This window comes from Polypterus senegalus, chromosome 16 (genome assembly GCF_016835505.1).
Source record: "Polypterus senegalus isolate Bchr_013 chromosome 16, ASM1683550v1, whole genome shotgun sequence".
Classification (NCBI taxonomy): domain Eukaryota; kingdom Metazoa; phylum Chordata; class Cladistia; order Polypteriformes; family Polypteridae; genus Polypterus; species Polypterus senegalus.
The window spans coordinates 36,795,283-36,816,654 of record NC_053169.1 but is presented as its reverse complement, the minus strand read 5'-3'; the positions used below and the strand labels follow the sequence as shown (position 1 = coordinate 36,816,654).

The following is a 21,372-nucleotide window of genomic DNA, read 5'->3' as shown; positions in this document are numbered from 1 at the left end:
CAAAATGTTGATGTGTACTGATATATCCTTGTGATCTAAGCTGTGGAATACAGAAGGCAACAGTTGCTTATTTCTTTTGTTGACCAAAGATCTGCCCTGTAACTTGTTTTGATAATCTGCCATGGTGAGACGCTGTTTAACCAGTATTGTATTCCACTTTGTGTGTGCTAAAGAATTTACTGTATTCCTTGTAAAAACAATATTTTAATAATATTGTTCTTACAGTCTGTGGGGAAAAGAAAGCACCTGTAAGACATTTGACAGAATTCCTTTGTTTAATAGATTTTATCTAGGGAAAAATATAAGAGAAATATTTTAAGCGAAGTAAGGCCATCACCATGCTGAAAATGCTGACATGACAAAGTAAATGTACAGTAAATTACAGTCAATGACCTGTATTTTCTCAAGCCCTAACCCTAACCAATCAGAAGTCCTGCTTATATGCAGTGTGTCGTGGAACATGGATCTAGATGCCTGTGATTTCACTGTGTTAAATTATGTTTGATAAAGTTACATTTTTCTGCACGCTTTTTAACTGTTGTCTTTATTTCATGTTTTTATAACAGAATAAATTAGAAATTCAGAAAAGAAATGAGGAAAGGAAGGAAACAAAACTTACTAAAATTACTAAGATCTATGATGAAGATGAAGAGGAAAGGAGAATGATAAAGCAATCGCTTTTGGATCAGGTACTATGCAAAATGATTGCACTAAATTGTTATAATGTTAAAATTAATTTAATTTTTTTTATGTTTTTTTGAGCCTGTAACATCCTTTCTTTTACAATCTAAAGCCATTCTACTTGATCTGTTGAAAATTATACATTCATTCATATATATAAATATATGTATATGAATGTTCTGTTTCCTGCCTTGTGCCTGTTGCTGGTGAAACAGAATGTAACTGTCTGTGACTCTGTTGGAAAAAGAGGGTTCAAATAATGAATGTACACTCTTGTAAAAAAGACCTAATATGATGTTGTGAGATAATAAATGCAGCCTCTTTGAACCTGTCATGCATGTGCCATGTGTAAAAACAATTAAGTACACTTTATAGTTTACCAGCTTAAAAAGCAACATAGTAAAAATTTTTTCTTTTGTCACTTTTTATTAATACTGTAACAAAGGTGCTATATAGGCGCCTGACCTGACACAGAAGGACACAGAGGCACGTATAAAATGCACACAGTTTTTATTTTTCTTCACCCGTGGGAGCACGTCTTCCCCGTGACCCACAGGCAATACACAGCCCCAAATACACACACTGAAACCACAACACACTTTTCTTCCTCTACCACCACTCCTCCTCAAGCTTTGTCTCTTTCCTCCCAACTCTGGCTCCCTGAGTGGTGGTGGCTTGCCCTTTTTATAACCCACCCAGAAGTGTTCTAGGCGCTTGACTACCTAGTCCTAATTGCACCTCCGGGTGGGGCTAAAGATTCATCCAGCCAGGCTGCTGAGTCCATGCAGCTCCCCCTAGCGGCCATCTGAGACCCCAACCAGGATGTGGAGGACTCCATCTCCCATGAAGCCCTACAGGTGGTTGGGGAATCACTGTCAGCCAGGGAGGCTGCCATCAAGCGTCCCGAGGGAGGTACTGGACTGCCCATGATGGCTTCGCTGCAACATAAGCAGCAGGGGCGTCCCTGCTGGGCATGGGACCCGGCTGTCCTTCACAATAAATAAAAATTTGCACAATCTATGTGTAAAAATTTAAATACATTTCCTGATTTAGAATGTTTAAACGACAGATGGGACTTTCTCTTAATTAAAATAAACTATTACTTTTTTCCATTTTTATATCCATAAACAAATACTACAAGATATTACATTGATTTAGGTTTTTTTTGCTTAAGTCGTTGATGACATATATTTTCTTTCTTTGTTGTAAAACACTGCTGCTTCTATAATTGTTTCTTTATTGTATTTGCATGGCTGTTAAAACACTGCTGCTTCTATAATTGTTTCTTTATTGTATTTGCATGGCTGTTAAATGTAATCAAGTGGAAACTTTTTTATTTTAGAAAAATCATATTACTAGATAGTTATTGACTTTATTGTTGACAAACTAAATTAAGCTGTGACTTTTATTCGATTTAGTTTTATTTATTACAAATATTCTAATAATTAATGCAATTTGTAATTTAATTTATTGGAAAGTTGTATTTAGCACTTTCACTTTCTGCTGCTTTCTAGCACCATCTTGAGGTGTACAGGAATATGTACCGTCTCAGAGATGCACTGTATTTACACTATATGGACTTATTGAAACAAAAAATACACAAACAGAGGTACCAAATTAAACAGAGAAGTAATGAGATGCACAAACAAACTGAAAGACCTAAAAAGCAGGTAAGAAGTTATTAATATACTATTTTAAGGTGGGTTCATTAATGAGAAGAATTAGCAGCAGAAAATTATGTACATTTACACAAATTCAATCATCAATTAATTATATGTGGTCTGTTCATTTATGTTTGTAAATATTTATAAGAATGTATTTTGTGTTTAGAATTTGAGATGGGATTAAAAAAAAAACACAGAATGTCTATATTTTATCTGGTATGTTATATGAAATGAAAGCAGGTCATGATTAATTAAACTGTACTTTAAACAGAACCTGCCCAATTTTCCTCATCTCCCACCTACCTCTATGCCAGAAAAAATATTGATCAGTCTTGATCTTGTCTTGAGGACTCAGACAGCTTCTCTGCAAGGCAGAGTGATGGCTCTGAGGCTAGAGATCTGCACTGGCAATCGGAAGGTTGCCGGTTCGAATCCCGTAAATGCCAAAAGGGATTCTGCTCTGTTGGGCCCTTGAGCAAGGCCCTTAACCTGCAATTGCTGAGCGCTTTGAGTAATGAGAAAAAGCGCTATTTAAATGCAAAGAATTATTATTATTATTAATATATAAAATCATTTTACAGTCCCTTCCTTTCAAAAATCCAAGAGTACAGTGGGAAAAGGATATCTCGCTCAACATCTAAGAAAAGTAGTGGAAGGTAACAATGCACAGAATTCACTCAAGCTCCATATGAGCAAGGCATAGAATTATTCAACTCAAAATTATATATTGAGCACATCTCTCGCGAACGCTGCAATCAAGTTCTGGCCTCACTGGGTCACATGATTTGGGCCTGCACCAAATTAACATCATTCTGGACCAAAATCTTTAAATGCCTTTCAGACAGCCTTGGTGTCACAGTCTCTTCTAATCCACTAACAGCTGTAATTGCCTTTACTACACTATTGGCACATAGACTTATCTTGCTCAACTGGAAGAATCCTAACTCTCCTGTTCTAAGTCAGTGGGTAACTGATGTTATATAGTATTTGAAACTAGAAAAAATCAAATTCGCACTTAGAGGATCTGTACATAACTTTTTCAAAACTTGGCAGGATCTAATCAGTAACATTTTAGAATTAGCATTTAAATTGAGGAAGCGGGTTCTGTCCCCTTTTTTACTTCATTTATCTTTATTCATTAATTAATTTATCTATTTACTTATTTTTACTAGCTTAAAGTTTTATTCTGCTGGCCTAGCTCTCTTTGTCAGGGGTGGGGGTTGATTTGTTTCAAACCTTTTTTTGTATAACTTGAGTTATTTGTATGGAATGTTATTTGATTTTAATAAAATCAATTAAATAAAGAAACATAACTAAATTGTGCTTTTATGTCAGTTTATTTAGTTTTTATCATGTTAGACAAGTTTTTTAGATGAGAACAGTAGCCAATAAGAAGCGAAATGCACGCAAATCTGTAGTGAGATTTCTGATGGTCCTCTGAACAGATACTCAAAGCACAGTATGTCTCTTACAAGAAAATTATACTTGGGTGGCTATAGCTTCCATTGGACTTTACTATCAATGTTGATTAAACTAAATCACACACACCATTATAAAATGTTACACTAACCAAATTAATTCTGAAAAAAAATTTGAGTGACATGGTAATGTAGTAGTTAGAACTGCTTTGTAATAGTTTCAAATACCTAGTTTTAAATTACTTCCCTGGGCGCTGTGGATTTTCTTCGAGTACACCAGTCTCAACCAATATCCTAAAGTCATGCATGTTAGTTTGGCTGGCAGTGTTTTACCTGTTCAGCCAGTATGAGTGTGGGTAAGAGTGTGCATGGTAATATCAGTGAATATGGCCTTTGGTGTACCCCTGCACCATCCATCATTGATTCCCCCTTGGACCTGATGCTGCTCCAGCCAGTTGCATTCTGTAATTAGAATGAATAACTAACTTCAGAAAATTAGTAAATAGGTGTGAATATTTTCATTTGTATTTGTTTAACCTTCTAAAATACAAACACATAACACTATTATAATAGCCAAAACTATGTTAAAATAATTAAATACATGTACAAATACATGTACAATACAGTATATTACTGATACAATAATTTCTGCTGATACTGTCATTAGCTTATTTTTCTTAATCACACATCTTGATGACTAACAAGTAAAGTATTCCTGAAAGAAGACACCAAGTGTGTTTCTGAAATCACGTAGGCCTGAATGCCTTAACAAATATTCAATCACAGTGGCATGCAGTGAAGATAAAAATCAAGCTCAAATGACACTACTTAGGTTGATTCTGTGCTTTTAATTACAGTAACAGTCAGTGAGTCATTGACTGATAAGTAAAGGAAACTGATTTTATTTCTCGATATAGCTTAAGCACAGAGCCCTAAACATTCTTGTGTACCACTGCTGCGTAAGGATTTTGCTAAGAACCATTTACCAAATGCAAGTACACAAAGAGCCAACTCCAAAAACCTTATATTTCCAAATTAATCTCACCTGCGAATAATAATGAATAATTTAGTAAAAACAAATTATTTGATAACAAAAAAAACTAGTGGATAAGAAATAAAGAGAACTAAACTTTGTTTGTATTCATGGTCTATAATTCTTAAGAACTAGAAAAAAATAAGACAGAATCAAATTAGAAATACCAAACATAAAATACATTGTAAATCTTGGAAAGATAACAGGGCAATTCCTTGACAAATAACTGAGCCTAATTCTTTGTGTTGTAATTTCCCTTAGGTGACTGTGCTAACCTGGAGGCCCCTATTCTTTAACTTTAATCTTAATTAGAAGCAGGAAACCTTTCCCAAGTACTAGACTTTCTCGTATACTTAGATATGGGGATGGATATTTGAGGAGTAGACTGCAAGACAATGATTATATTTTTATATTATGTACTATAAAGAACCATGAGCAATAAATAAAATCAAATTAATAATATATCGAACAATTATTATAAAAGTAAAGTTGAATAAATCTGACTCTTCAGCTACATGAATAAAAGGTAAAGTACCACTTTAGGTTAACAAAAATAGCCAAAAACTTGCTAGAAATCTGTTTTGTACCTAATATTGTATGCAAAATTTGGTTGACCCAAGTGAATGCGTACTCAACTTATCATGTTTACACACACACACGCACGCCCACACACACACACACACACACAAACACACACACAGACTTAATTCCAATAATTATATTTTCAGACTCAGGGAACTGCAGGTCTGATTGTGGTCAGCAACACAGGAGTGCCGCAGGGGACTGTACTTTCTCCGGTCCTGTTCATCCTATATACATCGGACTTCCAATACAACTCGGAGTCCTGACACATGCAAAAGTTCACTGACGACAGTGCTATCGTGGGCTGCATCAGGAGTGGGAAGAAGGAAGAGCATAGGAATCTAATCAAGGACTTTGTTAAATGGTGCGACTCAAACCACCTACAAGTGAACAACAGTAAAATCAAGGAGCTGGTGGTGGATTTTAGAAGGACCAGGCCCCTCATGGACCCCGTGATGATCAGAGGGTGCAGACCTATATATACCTGGGAGTGCAGCTGGATGATAAATTGGACTGGACTGCCAATACTGATGCTCTGTGTAAGAAAGGTCAGAGCCGACTATACTTCCTTAGAAGGCTGGCGTCCTTCAACATCTGCAGTAAGATGCTGCAGATGTTCTACCAGACGGTTGTGGTGAGCGCCCTCTTCTACACGGTGGTGTGCTGGGGAGGCAGCATAAAAAGAGGGATGCCTCATGCTTGGACAAACTGGTGAGGAAGACAGGCTCTATTGTAGGCATGGAGCTGGACAGTTTGACATCTTTGGCAGAGCGACGGGTGCTGAGCAGTCTCCTGTCAATCATGGAGAATCCACTGCATCCACTGAACAGAATCTTCTCCAAATAGAGAAGCAGCTTCAGCGACAGACTGGTGTCACTGTCCTGCTTGACTGACAGACTGAGGAGATCGTGTCCTCCCCCATACTATGCGACTCTTCAATTCTACCAGAGGGGCTAAACGTTAACATTATACAAAGTTATTGTCTGTTATACCTGCATTTTTTAACTTGCACTGCATTTTTATCACTCTTCAATTAATATTGTTTTTATCAGTATGCTGCTGCTGGAGTATGTGAATTTCCCCTTGGGGAATTAATAAATCTATCTATCTATCTATCTATCTATCTATCTATCTATCTATCTATCTATCTAAAACATTGAGATTCATCAAAATCTCTAGATGGAATTTTTCGAGGATTCCAATACTTTCTCCTCTATACTGTACTTCGTATATGAGAAAGTCAAGGAGGTCAAACTCTTAATATCAAATCTTTGCACGATTATATACTTCGTATACAAGAAAGTAAAAAGCAACATAATTATTACTTAAAAAGGGAAAATACCAAAAACGGAAGAAAAGATGGAGCGGGGCAGAGATTCAGTAGGACCATGACATACCACAAGGAACATTTTAGCCTAAATTGTACTTGGATAAAAAAAGCTTTTGTCTGGATTAATTTTGTTTGGATTAATTTTTTTTGTTTTAATTTTTTATCATTGGACGTTATAGGCTTGTGCTTACTGCATATTTTACTAAAACCACTGACAGAGCTATCCACTTTAAGTGTAATGTTAAAAACTGTCCAGATTTGCCTGGTTTGAACTTCATACATACTTTACCTTTAAGTAGGGACTTTAGGAATAGTAACATTGCAATATCTTAGTGACATACAACTAATGGAAAACATTTTTTCCATGCCAAGGCAAAATAAAGGGTATTAATGAAGTAATATTTTGTTGTAGGATACATAACATAGATACATATAATTTTCTCTTTCTGAAACCTTTTATTTTTAGTCTGAAAATGTTATATACAGTATATTCATCCTTGATTTAGCTGCTTAATATTAACCCAGTGTACAAATTTAACATAAACTAATTTTGAAAGTAAATTTTGCTTCAATCAGGCACATTTTCGGACGATTCAAACTCCAGTTGTCTTTATGTTGAACTGAAAACCTTTGTGTCTTTGGTATCTTAATTTGAGTCATTGCCACATGTTCTCTTCTCCTGTTTTGTACATTTCTGTCATTGTCAGCCATGCACCATTCATATTGTACTCGAATATAGTTCTGATTATTTTCGTATATTTTTGAGTTATTGTTAGATAATTGACAATCCCCAAACTTAACTAACACAGAATGTAGTGAAATATTATTATTTCTGTATATTAAAAATGAATACAACTGGGAAGTGTTCATTTTTTTACCTTTAAATTTTTAAAAAGTCCATGATATGCAATTTTAAAATGGTACTGTAAAAGTAAGCATGAGCAAATTTGTCTTCCATAGGTCAGTCACCTTATCCAGTGTTGTTTCCTGCCTTATGTTTCATAATGTCAGGATAGGCTCCAGGCAATCTCAGTGTTTTATTATAAATAAGCAGGTTTGGAAAATGTAAGCTTGATTCTTAAGGTGTCTCTTTTTCAGGTGAAAGAATGGCTGAAACCTCATGACAGAGAAGCACTCAAAATTAAAATATCGTTTTCGCTTTTTAAGTAGTAGTAATTGTCTGTTTTGTTACTTTACAAAACTCTGATTTCCAAAGTCCGAGACAGTCTTCTGTGCATTATGGTTTAATTCCTAGCTGAACACTTCATTACAGAAAAATATTATTTAATAAATTGGGAATCAGAGTAATACAATCTGTTAAATTCACTTCAGTAGAGATGACCATTTCATTTAAGTTTTCTGCATTAGTAAAAAATAAAAGATCTCTGTCTTTACTAAGTAACTTTACTGTATGCCTTTACAGTTTAATCAAAAGAAGATTAAGAGGTGACATGATTGAAGTGTTTAAAATTAGTACAGTGGATCGAGACTTGTATTTTAAAATGAGTTCATCAAGAACACGGGGACATAGTTGGAAACTTGTTAAGGGTAAATTTCACACAAACATTAGGAAGTTTTTCTTTACACAAAGAACGATAGACACTTGGAATAAGCTACCAAGTAGTGTGGCAGACAGTAAGACATTAGGGACTTTCAAAACTCAACTTGATGTTTTCTTGGAGGAAAGGGGATAGGACTGGCGAGCTTTGTTGGGCTGAATGGCCTGTTCTCGTCTAGAGTGTTCTAATGTTCTATTCAGAACATTCTGTACAGGCTACAATTTTAATCTCTTACAATTTTCACCATCTGCACTATGAGACAAGGTCACTGAAGTGCTAAATGAGTGCTGTTACACTATTTAGATTGATTCTTTAGGAAGGTTATTATGTCCAGATTATGTGAATTAGGTCATTCCAATTTTTTTCATGTTTAAGATTTTTTTAAAATGTTTTTCTTTTTGCATTGTTTGTTAATATTGTTGACAACTCCTAAAAGATGGATTTCACAGTAAATTACTAATTTAACCTCTCAAACATAAGCCAGAAGTCTTTATTTTGCATCTCATCTTTCTTATTCATACCCCCCAGAGTAACTGTGTGGTACAGCACTCTTTTTTACAAAGATTTATTTCTTTGTTGCAGGAAACTAACATGGCATGATGTTTCATAGAGGACTACAAGATGAATTAGTTCACCCAATAAATGAGTCATAATTTTAAATTGTACCATTGACCACATTGTACAGTCATCAGGTATTTGAAAGAACAAATAAAATTACAATGCCTTATTAAAAGTAGAGTTACCTTTATTATTTATGGTGGACAGCATTAGGGCAATGCAGTGCTTGGGTCCCAAGTTCAGATATTATTTGCAATATGTGTGTGCATTTTCTCAATACTAGTTTAACAATAGTAACTTTAAGATACTTAAGATGGATCCTAGAAGTGACTAACTAATGATGTTAGGAACACCTGCTAAAAAATAAATGAAAACATGCAACAGAAAGAACTGTGAAACAGAAATCCAATGCCATCACCCTTTTTACTCAGTCTAGGTACATTAAAAAAAGGCAAAATTAGGATGCGCTGCATCACAGAGTATTGTATTATTATCACTCTCCAATCAAGTTTCAGTGAAAAATAAAAAAACATTGGTTTATTTATTTTGTTTAGAAAGTTAACCACTTACTGATTAATGAACATTTAACAAAGGCACATTTAAGAGTTTCCTCCTACAGTCCAAAGACATGCAGGTTAGGTGCATTGGCGGTCCTAAATTGTCCCTAGTTGTGCTTGGTGTGTGTGCCCTGCGGTGGGCTGGCGCCCTGCCCAGGGTTTGTTCCTGCCTTGTGCCCTATGCTTGCTGGGACTAACTCCAGCAGACCCCCGTGACCCTGTGTTAGGATATAGCGGGTTGGAAAGTGACTGACTGACATTTAAGAGTAGGAGGAAAATTGCTCCTCATTATGTTTGGTTTAGTAGATAGATAGATAGATAGATACTTTATTAATCCCAAGGGGAAATTCACATAATCCAGCAGCAGTATACTGATACAAAGAAACAATATTAAATTAAATAGTAATAAAAATGAAAAAAATAAAAATAAAATTAATATTAGCATTTACTCCCCTTGGTGGAATTGAAGAGTCGCATAGTGTGGGGGAGGAACAATCTCCTCAGTCTGTCAGTGGAGCAGGACGGTGACAAAAGTCTGTCACTGAAGCTACTCCTCTGCCTGGAGATGACACTGTTCAGTGGATGCAGTGGATTATTCATGATTGACAGGAGTTTGCTTAATGCCCGTCGCTCTGCCACAGATGTTAAACTGTCCAACTTTACTCCTACAATACATAATAGTAGAAGCAGTGGTCAATGTGTGAATCAAAATCAGAATGATTCTGAATCTTGAAATTTACATTTACAGAGGTCTGTTGCCAATGATAACAGGAATACTGGACTCAGGATAACTAAAAAAAACTGACGTTCAGTAAAAACATTATTTAAAGAATTTACATGCTAAAGGGAAATATGGTTAGAGTCTAAATCAAGTTATCCAGAGACCAGTCATAAATCATTCAAACAACTCTTAAAATTATTTGATAAAATTATGATTTTGTTTGAGTGTAGACCTACATCTGTATTTTATCTCTCCAGTACAATCATAGTCTCTTCCAAAACAGTTGTCAGTTATCAATAAACCTTAGACTGTGCTCAGCAATCCAAGAAACCAAGCTAATATCTACTCTGTATATATATAAAATCCTAAGCCTAAAAGTGCAACGATTTTAAGTAACTTTTTATGTCACATTTTTTGTCACGCTTTAAATCGGGCTTATTTTAAAACCTACATATATATGTTTGGTATCATTCTTTTCATAGTTTATCGAACTTTAATGTGATATTGTTAGATTTTCAGATTCTTATTCCGTTTTTAAATTATAAACTAACAAATATCAAGACCTCGCGTCCCACGAAATGAGACTTTGTGCCAACAGATTTAACCATGCCGGAAATAAAAGTCAAAGAGTAGATGATAAAGACAGCTGCTGTACAGGCTTTTAAATGTTCAAAGCGTGTGATAGGCACGGCAGCAGCAGCAAACCAGCAGCTGATCGAGCAAAGAGGTAAAAAAGGTAAACATAAACTGTATTTGTTTCCCATTTTATTGCTGTTTAAGAGGGGGTTTCGGAGGAGCGACCACATCTCCTTAGGGTGCGTTCAGCCCCCCTCTTCACAACAAGAGTGGCAGAGGTGCGAAGTGGCTGGCACATAATGCAGGCAAGGGGCGGTTGGCGAGCAAAGTGAGCGGGGAGTAAGCCCCCTAGTTCAAGTCTAAAAGTCTATAATAAAATTTGTTATCTCTTCTAAGAATAAGAAGTGGACCCAAAGTTGTAATTTTGGCACCTACTTAAGTTCACCACATAGTGTCCACCAAACTAGGGAAATCTTTCTTTAAAATTTCCAACTGATGAAATTCAATATCATTTAGATTGACATGCAAGACAACTATTTTAGTACCCACATTGTTTAAGATGGCAAGAATGTGAGCAACAATAACCAAAACTCAAGCATTGGGAAAGCAATGAACTTTCACATGATGAATAATAGATACACCAATAACAATAGCATTTGAGTCATGTCCCAGTGGAAGGAAAATAGGATGGAGAAGGTGATGAAGAAACTGGGCATCTGAAAACTATTGGCAGAAGAGGTGAGAATATTCTTGCCTGAAGTTGTGCGAACTTTTTATGGTACTGGCACATCCAAGGGATATGGCAATAAGGTGTTGAGTTAAAGGAAACCTGAGATGGTCTCACCCAAGGTGCAGCCTGCACATGTGGAAAAACTTTTGGAATAGATGTAAAGTTAGTAATATCACAAACTCATGCCTGGCACAAACATTAACACCCCATCTCCTACTGTATCTTGGGTCAAATCTAACAGGATTTTCACTCTGGCAGTAAGGCCTTCTTTTTCTTCACCACCTTCAAATCTGTCTGAACCAAATACAGCTCAAAGGTAACCTCACTAGCACTGATAGGTAAATACTAGTTTAAATCAGTCAGTCTAGTGTCAGTTAGGTGATTAACTAGTAGATTATTTTCAGCAAATATCAAAAGCATTTGAATGATCACCAGTCTTCAACTTCAGACATTCTAAGGTTTCCCAGTTCCTTTAACTGCAAATAGTTAATTTACTTTATGGACAGAACAGGACAAAACATTAACTCTATAGCAACACTTCTTTAGTTATTTTCAAATGCTATATCTGTGAAAAGAGAATTGAAATTAGTCTTTTGTATGTCATTTTGACTTGAGAGAGGACATCAGTTTTGTAATTGAGTGAGATTTATCAGGTTTTGGGAGGTAGTGTGTTATTTTTGTTTTTATTCTGTTTTTCCTCCATTGTCTAATGGTTGTCACTGTTTTTTTTTTGTTTTTTTTGCTGTTTTGTGATGCTAGACTTGTCAGTCGCATGCCTTGCAATGTGTAATGTTATGATAGCCAGTTATTTGAACTTGAACTACGCATCACCCAGCATCTGTACTTTATTTAAATAAAGGAAAGACCGAACAAGAGAATTTAATTGTTTAGCACCTCAAAAAGTGACAATAAAGAAATAAGAAAAATAAGTAGGCTGCACTATTGGTTTGTTTCCTGATTATTTTTGTTTTACCCTTTTCTTTGTTCCTGATCTATCTTCTACTGACTCACAGGTTCTCAGTCCAGCCACTGAAGTTTACATGCTCTTCCTTTGTTTTTGTGTCGATTAGGTTATTTAGTATTTTAAATTAGTCTGATGTGAATGCTTATGTGTGTGTGACTGTACTCTGTGACAGATAAAATCCAATTGTATGCCTTTAGATGCCTAGTTACTCAGAATGTTCCTTCCACCTATCATTAAAATTCTCATTTTAAATGAATGTATCTCTAAATTCACAAGAAGCTCTCAGGCATCATTCCATCAATTCTTCCTGAGTTGTGTCATGGTTTTTCCTCCACTGGCCTTAACTTCCTCATAGTTTAAAACAATACTGCTGCCTCTGTATTCTTTTTACTACTTCCCAGTCAGGATCTACTTGCTAATACTGCATGGATAGTCTTTTTCTTTAACATTTCATCATCTTTCCCTGTAGCTGTCCAAGAGTAGGTCCTAAGGTCCATGCTATAATAGTCACTGACAGCCTTTCTGGTGTCACTTCTTGTAGCTGCCTTCAGTGCTAAAGTCTTGAATAGCTTCCATTCACATTTCATGCCCTCAACCTTCCTGGGATGTTTGAAAACACATTTAAAGGTGAGAGATGAATTTATCATACATGAGGCATACTGTAGGCATTCTCTCTGTGAGTTCACAACTTATTTGTGTCCCCCATGTCTCCCATCTGAGCCAACGTGTGAAAATGTGATGATAAGCTAACAGCTTGTTGCCTCTCTTTACCTGAGTATCAGGAACATCTAGCCTTAAATCAGATAAGACGAATACAATGCTGAAATTTGTCTTTTGGCATTAACTAAAATGATAGCAACTGTATTCATTAGCAACCTTATTTTAAAACATGGTATCATAGAGAATCCATAAAAGCACATGAATGTTATTACCAATTCACTTCTCTGAGGTAGATCTAGCAGAATATTCCTCATAGTCATGATCCATGACATTTTTTCTACATTCCCCTCATCCCTGTTAAATGTTTTAAGTCTTCCACTTGAAACTATGAAGTTACAGTATTAGGTGTCAATCTTTAAAACAATTAACCCACTGTCTGCAAAAGCCTGAATATTATTAATAGTTGTCATCTATCAGAAAACTGTGTAAATGTGGCTCAGGTGTTCTGTGAGACCAGCGCTTGCTATCCCCTTCACGACCATAGTGGCAGTGCTTTTGGACAATTTTTTTTTGTTTGTTTGTTTTCCTTTTTTCCTTTTCTCAATTGTTTGCTACCAGGATAGTCACAACTTACTATAAACAATTCAGTCTGGACATAGTTTTGAAGTTTGCTTCTTCAAGACAATTTCTCTTAGCATATTGTTAATGGCTGTAGTCTTTTTCTGTAATGCACCAACAGTTTTTACTTGCTTAAATAAGGGCTTATTTGACAGACATTCTGACTCATAACAGTGCCAGTAATGCATTGCTGTCATATATGAATAACAAGAATGCTGAAAGGAATTAAATTGCTGCATTATATGCATATTAACCATATACTATGCTGGCAGTGTGGCGCAGTGGTTAAGACGTTGGACTTAAACCCTGAGATTGTGGGTTTAAATCCCGCTACTGACACTATGTGACCATGAGTGAGTCACTCGACCTGCTTGTGCTCAATTTGGATAACCAAATGAAATGTAACCAATTGTATCTCAAATATTGTAAGTCTCTTTGGAATCAGTCAAATAAGCAAATGCAAATGTACTTTGTCATGATGGATACAAAAACATAACACTATAAGAAGGTCTAAAGGGAGGTGATGCTGTTTGTTTCACTAACTTAACATTTGGTTTGTCCAAATTTTAACACTTTAGTTGTAAAATGTAATCCTTACTTCTCTCAGTGAATGTTTTGATGGGAGCATTATAATTCTTCAGTGGTTAAATGGCCAAGCTGAATACTTATTATAAACCGGGAACACCAATTTTGGACGACATTGCTTAGCCTCATTTGTCAGGTTTGTTGTGGTGATTTTGGGAGTAGGTGATAATTGTTATGAAAGTGGCATTAGTGACCTTGATGAAATGAGAAAATAATTTCTCACTGAATATTTCAAATTTCAGAAAATTCTAGAACGATCAGCAGGAAATAAGTGAAATGTCTTTGTATACATTAACAATGCAGCATCGGTTTATTGTGCACCAGGTGAAAAGACTAATCTTGATCACTATTCAATATCTAAGAAAACAGATATTGAAGTGCTAAAAATATTAAACGTATATTTATTAAAAATGTTTAATTCATAGAAAATTTTAGCAAGTCAGTTAAACTGTATTAACTATGCATGATGAAGGCTATGGAGCAGAAGTATTGTGTCCTTAACCTTCTCTCCTTTTCATTCTGAAAATAACCTTTAACATTTGTTTCCTCAACTATACATAACTATATATGCAACAAAATTGGAAGCATGAGTGTTACATTCTGGTTCCAGAGGGGCATATTGGGCTTTCCACTGCAGCTAATCTCTTACTCAAAGGATGGTTTGTGTGTTTTACAAACTAAAGTTTTAGTTTATTTCTTGTACTGTTTGTAAAGCGAATGCGATTCTACAGTATATTTCCTAGGCTGACACTAAGAGAAATTAAAGTAACTTTAATTTTATGAATTGAGTATGATATGGGATATGAGTGTAATGAGTTATTGCATTGATTATGCATTATATATTTTCTTATTGTTGGGTATTATTAATATAATTTTTATGAAATATTACAGTATATAATGTATTAATGTTATACATTGTATATTTACTGGGATTTATTTTTTCTTTTGTTATGTTTTAGGATTTAAATCAAGACAATTAGTAACTACATGTCCATATACTGTTCAAGTCAGCAAAGGTATCTGCACTGGGAGTTTTTTGAAGTTAATTAGGAAAAATAAAATTGCAATACTTGATCTTTCCACGTGGGAGTGCAAAAGCAATGCAACACTCCTTTTAAGAAGTTAAAATAATCAGTTAATTTAACATTGTATGAAATACAGTACCGTTTTATCCTTTTTGTGCTCTATTGAAGGTGAAGCTTTAGTTTTTTGTCTGTAGAATTACATTTTGATACTGCTGTTGTTTGACATTTACAGAATTGTTCATTTGGGAATTTGTAAATAATATTTTGCATTTTATAATTTTTGCTGTCCTAAGCCCTTGTTCCAGACTTGGATGCTAGGGATATGGTATTTGCATGTTTCTTAATTTTCTGTGGGGATCTCCAGTTTTCAATCCAATGATATAGTAGTGTTTTAAATGAATCCTTATGAGCGTGGATATAGCTGATTTTAATAGTGCCACGTGCCTAGCATCATATAACTTTGAACTGAATATGACAAGTTGAAGAAAATACATATTTGAATGGTATATGCTATACATAGTAAAGAAGCTGAACTCTAAAACTCTATGATTACTGTATCTTTGAATTTAGGCTGAATTTAAATACAATACCAGATTTTTTGGGTTTACATAAGAAATAAATCAAAGCTTAAATTTGAATTCTAATATTATTTTGTTTACTGTAAAACTTTCACCATTTTATTTGAAAGGTGTAATTAATGATTTGGATCATCCTCCACTGAAAAAAATACTTTGACTCTTCATTTCACAGTATCGATTCAACTTAATTATCTTAAACCTTATATATATTGTGACCACTAGATGGCACTGTCGCTCCTCTAACCCAACAGACAGACACTGAGGATACGAGTTAAAAGCAGCAATAATTTGTTTATTTATTTTAAATTCTTCACAGTGCTCTCCACCCACCACAGTCACAAGAAAACTGGCAATAAAGCACTGCAAAACACACAAATGTCTCATTTTCTTTTTCTTTTCTCCTCCACATGTCCCAGCAAGCGTTGTCCACCTCCTTCCAACTCAGTCTTGCTGGCTAGGTTCCTTATATATATATATATATATATATATATATATATATATATATATATATTCCTTATATTCATTTATATGCTGTCCAACCTGGAAGTGCTTCAGCTCTTCTGCCCACATGGGCTGCCAGCTCTTCCGGGTCAGGTGGATAATGTATATGTCCTGGTTCATCCACAACACCCCCTGGTGGCACCCATAGCACCCAACAGGGCTGAGATACAGAACCCTAAATTCCATGGTGCCCTGGGAAGCTGCCCTCTAGCATCTTGGAGTAGGTAGTGCCCTAAAAAAGCTGCCTTCCCCTCCCCTTCTATATCTGGGACGTCCCGACTGGGTTGAGCTGTATATATATGAGTGTCTGATAGTGAAATAGCAATAAAATTGACAGTTGTTACATGAGTTACATATAAATAAATGTCTCCAAATCTAAACTTATAATCTTCACTGAATAACTATTTTTTGGGTCAATGCTTTAGTTGCGAATTTTAGAAAAACATACAGAATTTACAGAAAAATTGTGTAGTCATATATTTAAGCGATTTGTTTTATTTGTATTATAACAAATATACTGGTAAGTTTCTAAATCATTTGTAAACATTAGCAGTAAAAGCATTGTTTTAAGCATGGATTAGTTGGTTACCAGGTTGCTCTGTAATCTGTTAATATGCACAATTGTAAACAGGCAGATTGTTAAATCACAGCTAATGATTCTTAACACCTCCTCACTGTATTCTTGGACATTTAAAAATGGTCTTCCACGTGTGTTTCTGTTACCCAGTTTTTATGCTTCAAAATTTTCTAATGGATACTTCCCATTTCTGTAATTTAGGCATCCTGTTGATAACAGTGAATAGTACCTTTAATGTAATCCATTGACTCTGGAAGTACATTTATAACTACTGTATATACTCTCAGTCAAGTATTCTATTAAACATTAGAGCTTTATTATTTAATGTTTGTCAATGACCCTGCTCAGGATTAAGCAGGCTTAGAAGATGGTATGGTATGGTATTTAACGTTTGCTGACTTTTCAGTTGCCAGTAATTGCTTTGTATAATGAAATTGACTTCAAGGAATAAAACTACAAACAGCTTTATGGGCTTAACAACAGGGATCCTTTAGTACAAATTGCTGGGCAAATGAAATAACCTGTTGTTTCCTCACTCGGTGACAGGAGTTGTGTTCAAGTTGCAGAGGTGGAGTTACAGCAGCAGGCAATGCAGGAGCAACCTGCTGGGTCCTAATTGATGTCCAGTGTTATTAATGGCTTCCTGTGGCTGACTGTTTACGTGTCATTTATCTTATTCATTGTTTCTTTGCTACTAAAAGCCACCATATTTTCTTTCCATATTTCTCAGATGAGTCCTGTACATAAACTTCCTTACAACAAGATATCACATGATGATAGATACCTTCAGTCACTTCCTAAGTCTGGATACTATCTGGTATGTGTTTTTTTGGTTTATTGCTAGTGCTTTCTAAAAGGGATGTTTATTCTGAAAAATAAAGTTCAAAAATACATAGTTAATTCAAAATGTGTGTAAAACAGGGAAGGTTGGTGGCATACTGCTTAAAGCAGCTGTTTGACAACTCCAGGGAATTTGGATAGATTTCTTTCCTATTTACTGTTGTAAGGAATTTGCATGTTCTGCTTGTATCTGAATGTGTTGTCTATTGTGTAATTTGATTTAATTTATCATTCCAAAGATAAGCATGTTAGATTGACCTATAATTGGTAGGGACAAGTGACTGCATAGAAATGTGTTAATGTTCCATGTGATGGATTGATGTTCCATCTTGTGTGGGTTCTTACCTTTCATCCAGCGTTTTGAGCATGGGCTCAGACAGTTTACTAACCTTTAGAGGAGAAAGTTGGTTCAGATAATGGATTCAATCACACATCACACAAAATTATTTAAGAAATAAAGAAATATGTTGTAGCTCCTTTATTTAGCTGGTTTACTTTTTATTTAGTGGAAAAATGTAATCTTTCACAGAAAATGTAGTTTTTCACAGTTCATCTATCCATTTTCTCAGTCTCCTTAATCCAATTTAAGAATTACCAAGAGTCAGGTCTGTTTCAGGAACTTTGTCATACTCACTCATCGCAGGCACATAGTAAGAACTTACTGAATATGTAAGGAGATACAGAGTACCTGGGAAAAAAACACACTTCAGATATTAAAGTGCACATTGAACTGCAAAATTAAACCTAGTTTGGTGGAGCTGTGAGATACCAGGACTGACCACTGAATTTTATTCAACATTATTTATAGTTTATTCAAAATATAGTTTATGGGTCATTTACAAATGAATGAATGTCCTGATTTGTCTGAAAGCTAAGGACTACAAAAATGAATAACAGACTTATTCAGGGGCGGCACAGTGGCACAATGATAGCGCTGCTGCCTCGCAGTAAGAAGACCTGGGTTCGCTTCCCGGGTTCTCCCTGTGTCCGCGTGGGTTTCCTCCAGGTGCTCGGGTTTCCTCCCACAGTCCAAAGACATGCAGGTTAGGTGAATTGGCAATGCTAAATTGTGCTTGGTGTGTGTGTGTGTGTGTGTGTGTGTGTGTGTGCCCTGCAGTGGGCTGGCGACCTGACCGGGATTTGTTCCTGCCTTGCTCCCTGTGTTGGCTGGGATTGGCTCCAGCAGACCCCTGTGTCCCTGTGTTAGGATGTAGCGGATTGGGAGATGACTTATTCAGTGTTATTATATTGTCTTAAAATGGAATTATTATAGATTTTTCTTCACTGCATTCTTAACTTGAAGAGTTATAGTAGGTGAGGTTTAAATCCTTCTCCATCTGGAAAACAAAATAATAAATGCAACTTTATTACATGTTAAAAATGAACAAGCCATGTTGTTTCATTTGAATTTTTGTCATATCATTTTAGAGCACAAGGCAAGAACAAACCCTGGGACTGGGCACAAGTTCATCACAGGGTAAACACACACACAGGCCAAGTTAGTGTTGCCAGTTCTCCTACCCAGCATGTCTTTGTGCAGTGTGAGTAAACCCATGCAAGTATGGGGAGAACATGCAACTTCCACACAAGGATGACCCAGAACACAAAACCTGGTTTACTTACTGTGAGATAACAGCACTATCACTGTGCCACTGTGCCATTCAGTTGAGCCTTTATCTGGTTTTTAACTTTTCGTATTTCACAACTCTCTGTTATACGTTTGCCAAACTTGTATTTTACTGTTCAGCTACACTTAAAATTACTTCAATTTCTTATTTAGTTTGCACACATTATAAACCAATTTGGTTAAAAAACAAGTGGTACAATATGTTTTTCCGTTTAGTCTGTATTATTTTAACACGTTATATGTTCATGTAACTAGATTGTAGAAGTGCAGAATCAGCTGACTAGATGTGGATATTTGAAGACCAGAAGAGATTTTGAAGAATTTTGGCATTTGATTAGTCAGTTTCAGCATTCCTCACATTTAAAAGAGAGACTGCAAGAAATGAAATTAATGAGTTGAGTATTTTGTTTGTTTTTATATATAATGCACAGTAATAAAATATGCTGAATTTCTGTCATTTATCACTTTGCCTACTGCACAATCATTTGTTCATCAGAAGAACATTAATTTAAATAATAGTAAGCACTTTACTATTTACTATTATGAAAAGTTATAAATCACTTTTTACTGTGCTGTACTGTTCATTTTTTAAAATTTTGGGAGTATGTAAACAACATTTGTCACATACAGTACAGTAAAAGTGAAATGTAAATGGGCTAATTTAATTTTATTATATAGCTTCATAACAAAATTCTGTGTTTTTTGCAAAAACGAGCTTTCCTTAGTTATAATAAAAATTAAGATATGTTGGCAAATTTCCTGAAAATCAGAAAAAAAAAAATTAATCTTCATTGCAAAGATTTTTAAATCTTAATTTGTTGTGTACTTTTGACAGTGAACGGCTGTAAGACTACACTGATGTTTCAAAATTTGCAAACCAATGATACAGTGAGAAGCCTACAAAATACCATTAGTGTTACTCAGAAAAATGGTCTACAGTCCACTCATGTAAGTAACTAATAATATTAAACATATTTGGCTGTGATCTGTTATTTTTGTTTTTAGTTGTTTAATAGTGCAATGTTAGATGTAGCTGTGTTACTTTGATATATATTATAAAAATGATTTGCTACTGCTTTGTGTTAATTGGAGAACTATTCAATTACAAACATTTATGTTACATTATTAAAAATGTATGAAACATGTTTGAATTCACTTGTAAAGACAGATAACCTTTGCAAATTTAAGAACATGTTTTAATTGTTTAGGAAAAGTGAAGCACCTCAGGTTGTGATTTATTAAAACTTCAAAATAAGCATTGTCAAATAAGTTTAAGTTGTTCCTAGCGATTCACTGAATATTCAGCATCACATGTCTGAGCAAATGAGTAAAAATACAAATTTTTTGGCCAGATTTGTGAAACTGCTTCCATTGTTCTTCTGTGTTGGTCATGGATAAGACACTGCCTCCTGGATGATACTGTACATTACACAGCATTGCACTGTAGGATGCCATCTTTAGAAGATTGCACTGGTTTATTTTAACAGTGAGGAGTGAATGGTAATGAAATGCAGAGGGCAACCACAATGTTCTTTCAAAAGAAAAAAGCAAATGGACAAAGGAAGGGACAAGAAGAAGGGCTTCTTTCAGTACAATTTCAATTGGGACATACAACAACACTGTTTAAACTAGCTGAGCTTAAAACAACTTAGATCTGTATGATCTGCCAGATAAGGAATGGACAAAGCACCCCAGCAAGCAAACTGGTCATGTTTTACTACTTTTTTATTTGTTTATTTATTAATATTTTAATTGTTCTGTTCATTTTTAATATATTGAGCTAAAAGGTATTCAGTCTGGTGTTTTCTGAAATTTAGCCTCAAACAAGAATTTTCATTTTAGCACATTAACAATTATTTGTACTGGTCTTTGACTGACTTTTTTCTTACGCTTTTCATGATAGACTTAAAGAATGTTATATATATATGGTTTGTATGCTTTTTTTTGGGTACAGTCAGATAAGCTCATGCCAGTAATTAGTTAATTTC

The 21,372-nt window shown here is 35.1% G+C and overlaps 1 protein-coding gene across 5 annotated transcripts in view; it reads left to right on the top strand.

Annotated features, from left to right (window-relative positions):
* si:ch211-130h14.4 overlaps nt 1–21,372 on the top strand; it is a 69,051-nt gene that overhangs the window by 20,313 nt on the left and 27,366 nt on the right. For all 5 annotated transcript variants that reach the window (XR_005630865.1, XM_039738358.1, XM_039738356.1 and 2 more), the window contains 5 exons: nt 567–689; nt 2,196–2,351; nt 17,648–17,734; nt 19,640–19,778; nt 20,220–20,332. Coding sequence is in view for 4 of the 5 variants with exons in the window: in XM_039738358.1 (XP_039594292.1) it covers nt 567–689; nt 2,196–2,351; nt 17,648–17,734; nt 19,640–19,778; nt 20,220–20,332 (618 nt within the window). In the remaining variant the exon portion in view is untranslated. The remainder of the gene's footprint in view (nt 1–566; nt 690–2,195; nt 2,352–17,647; nt 17,735–19,639; nt 19,779–20,219; nt 20,333–21,372) is intronic.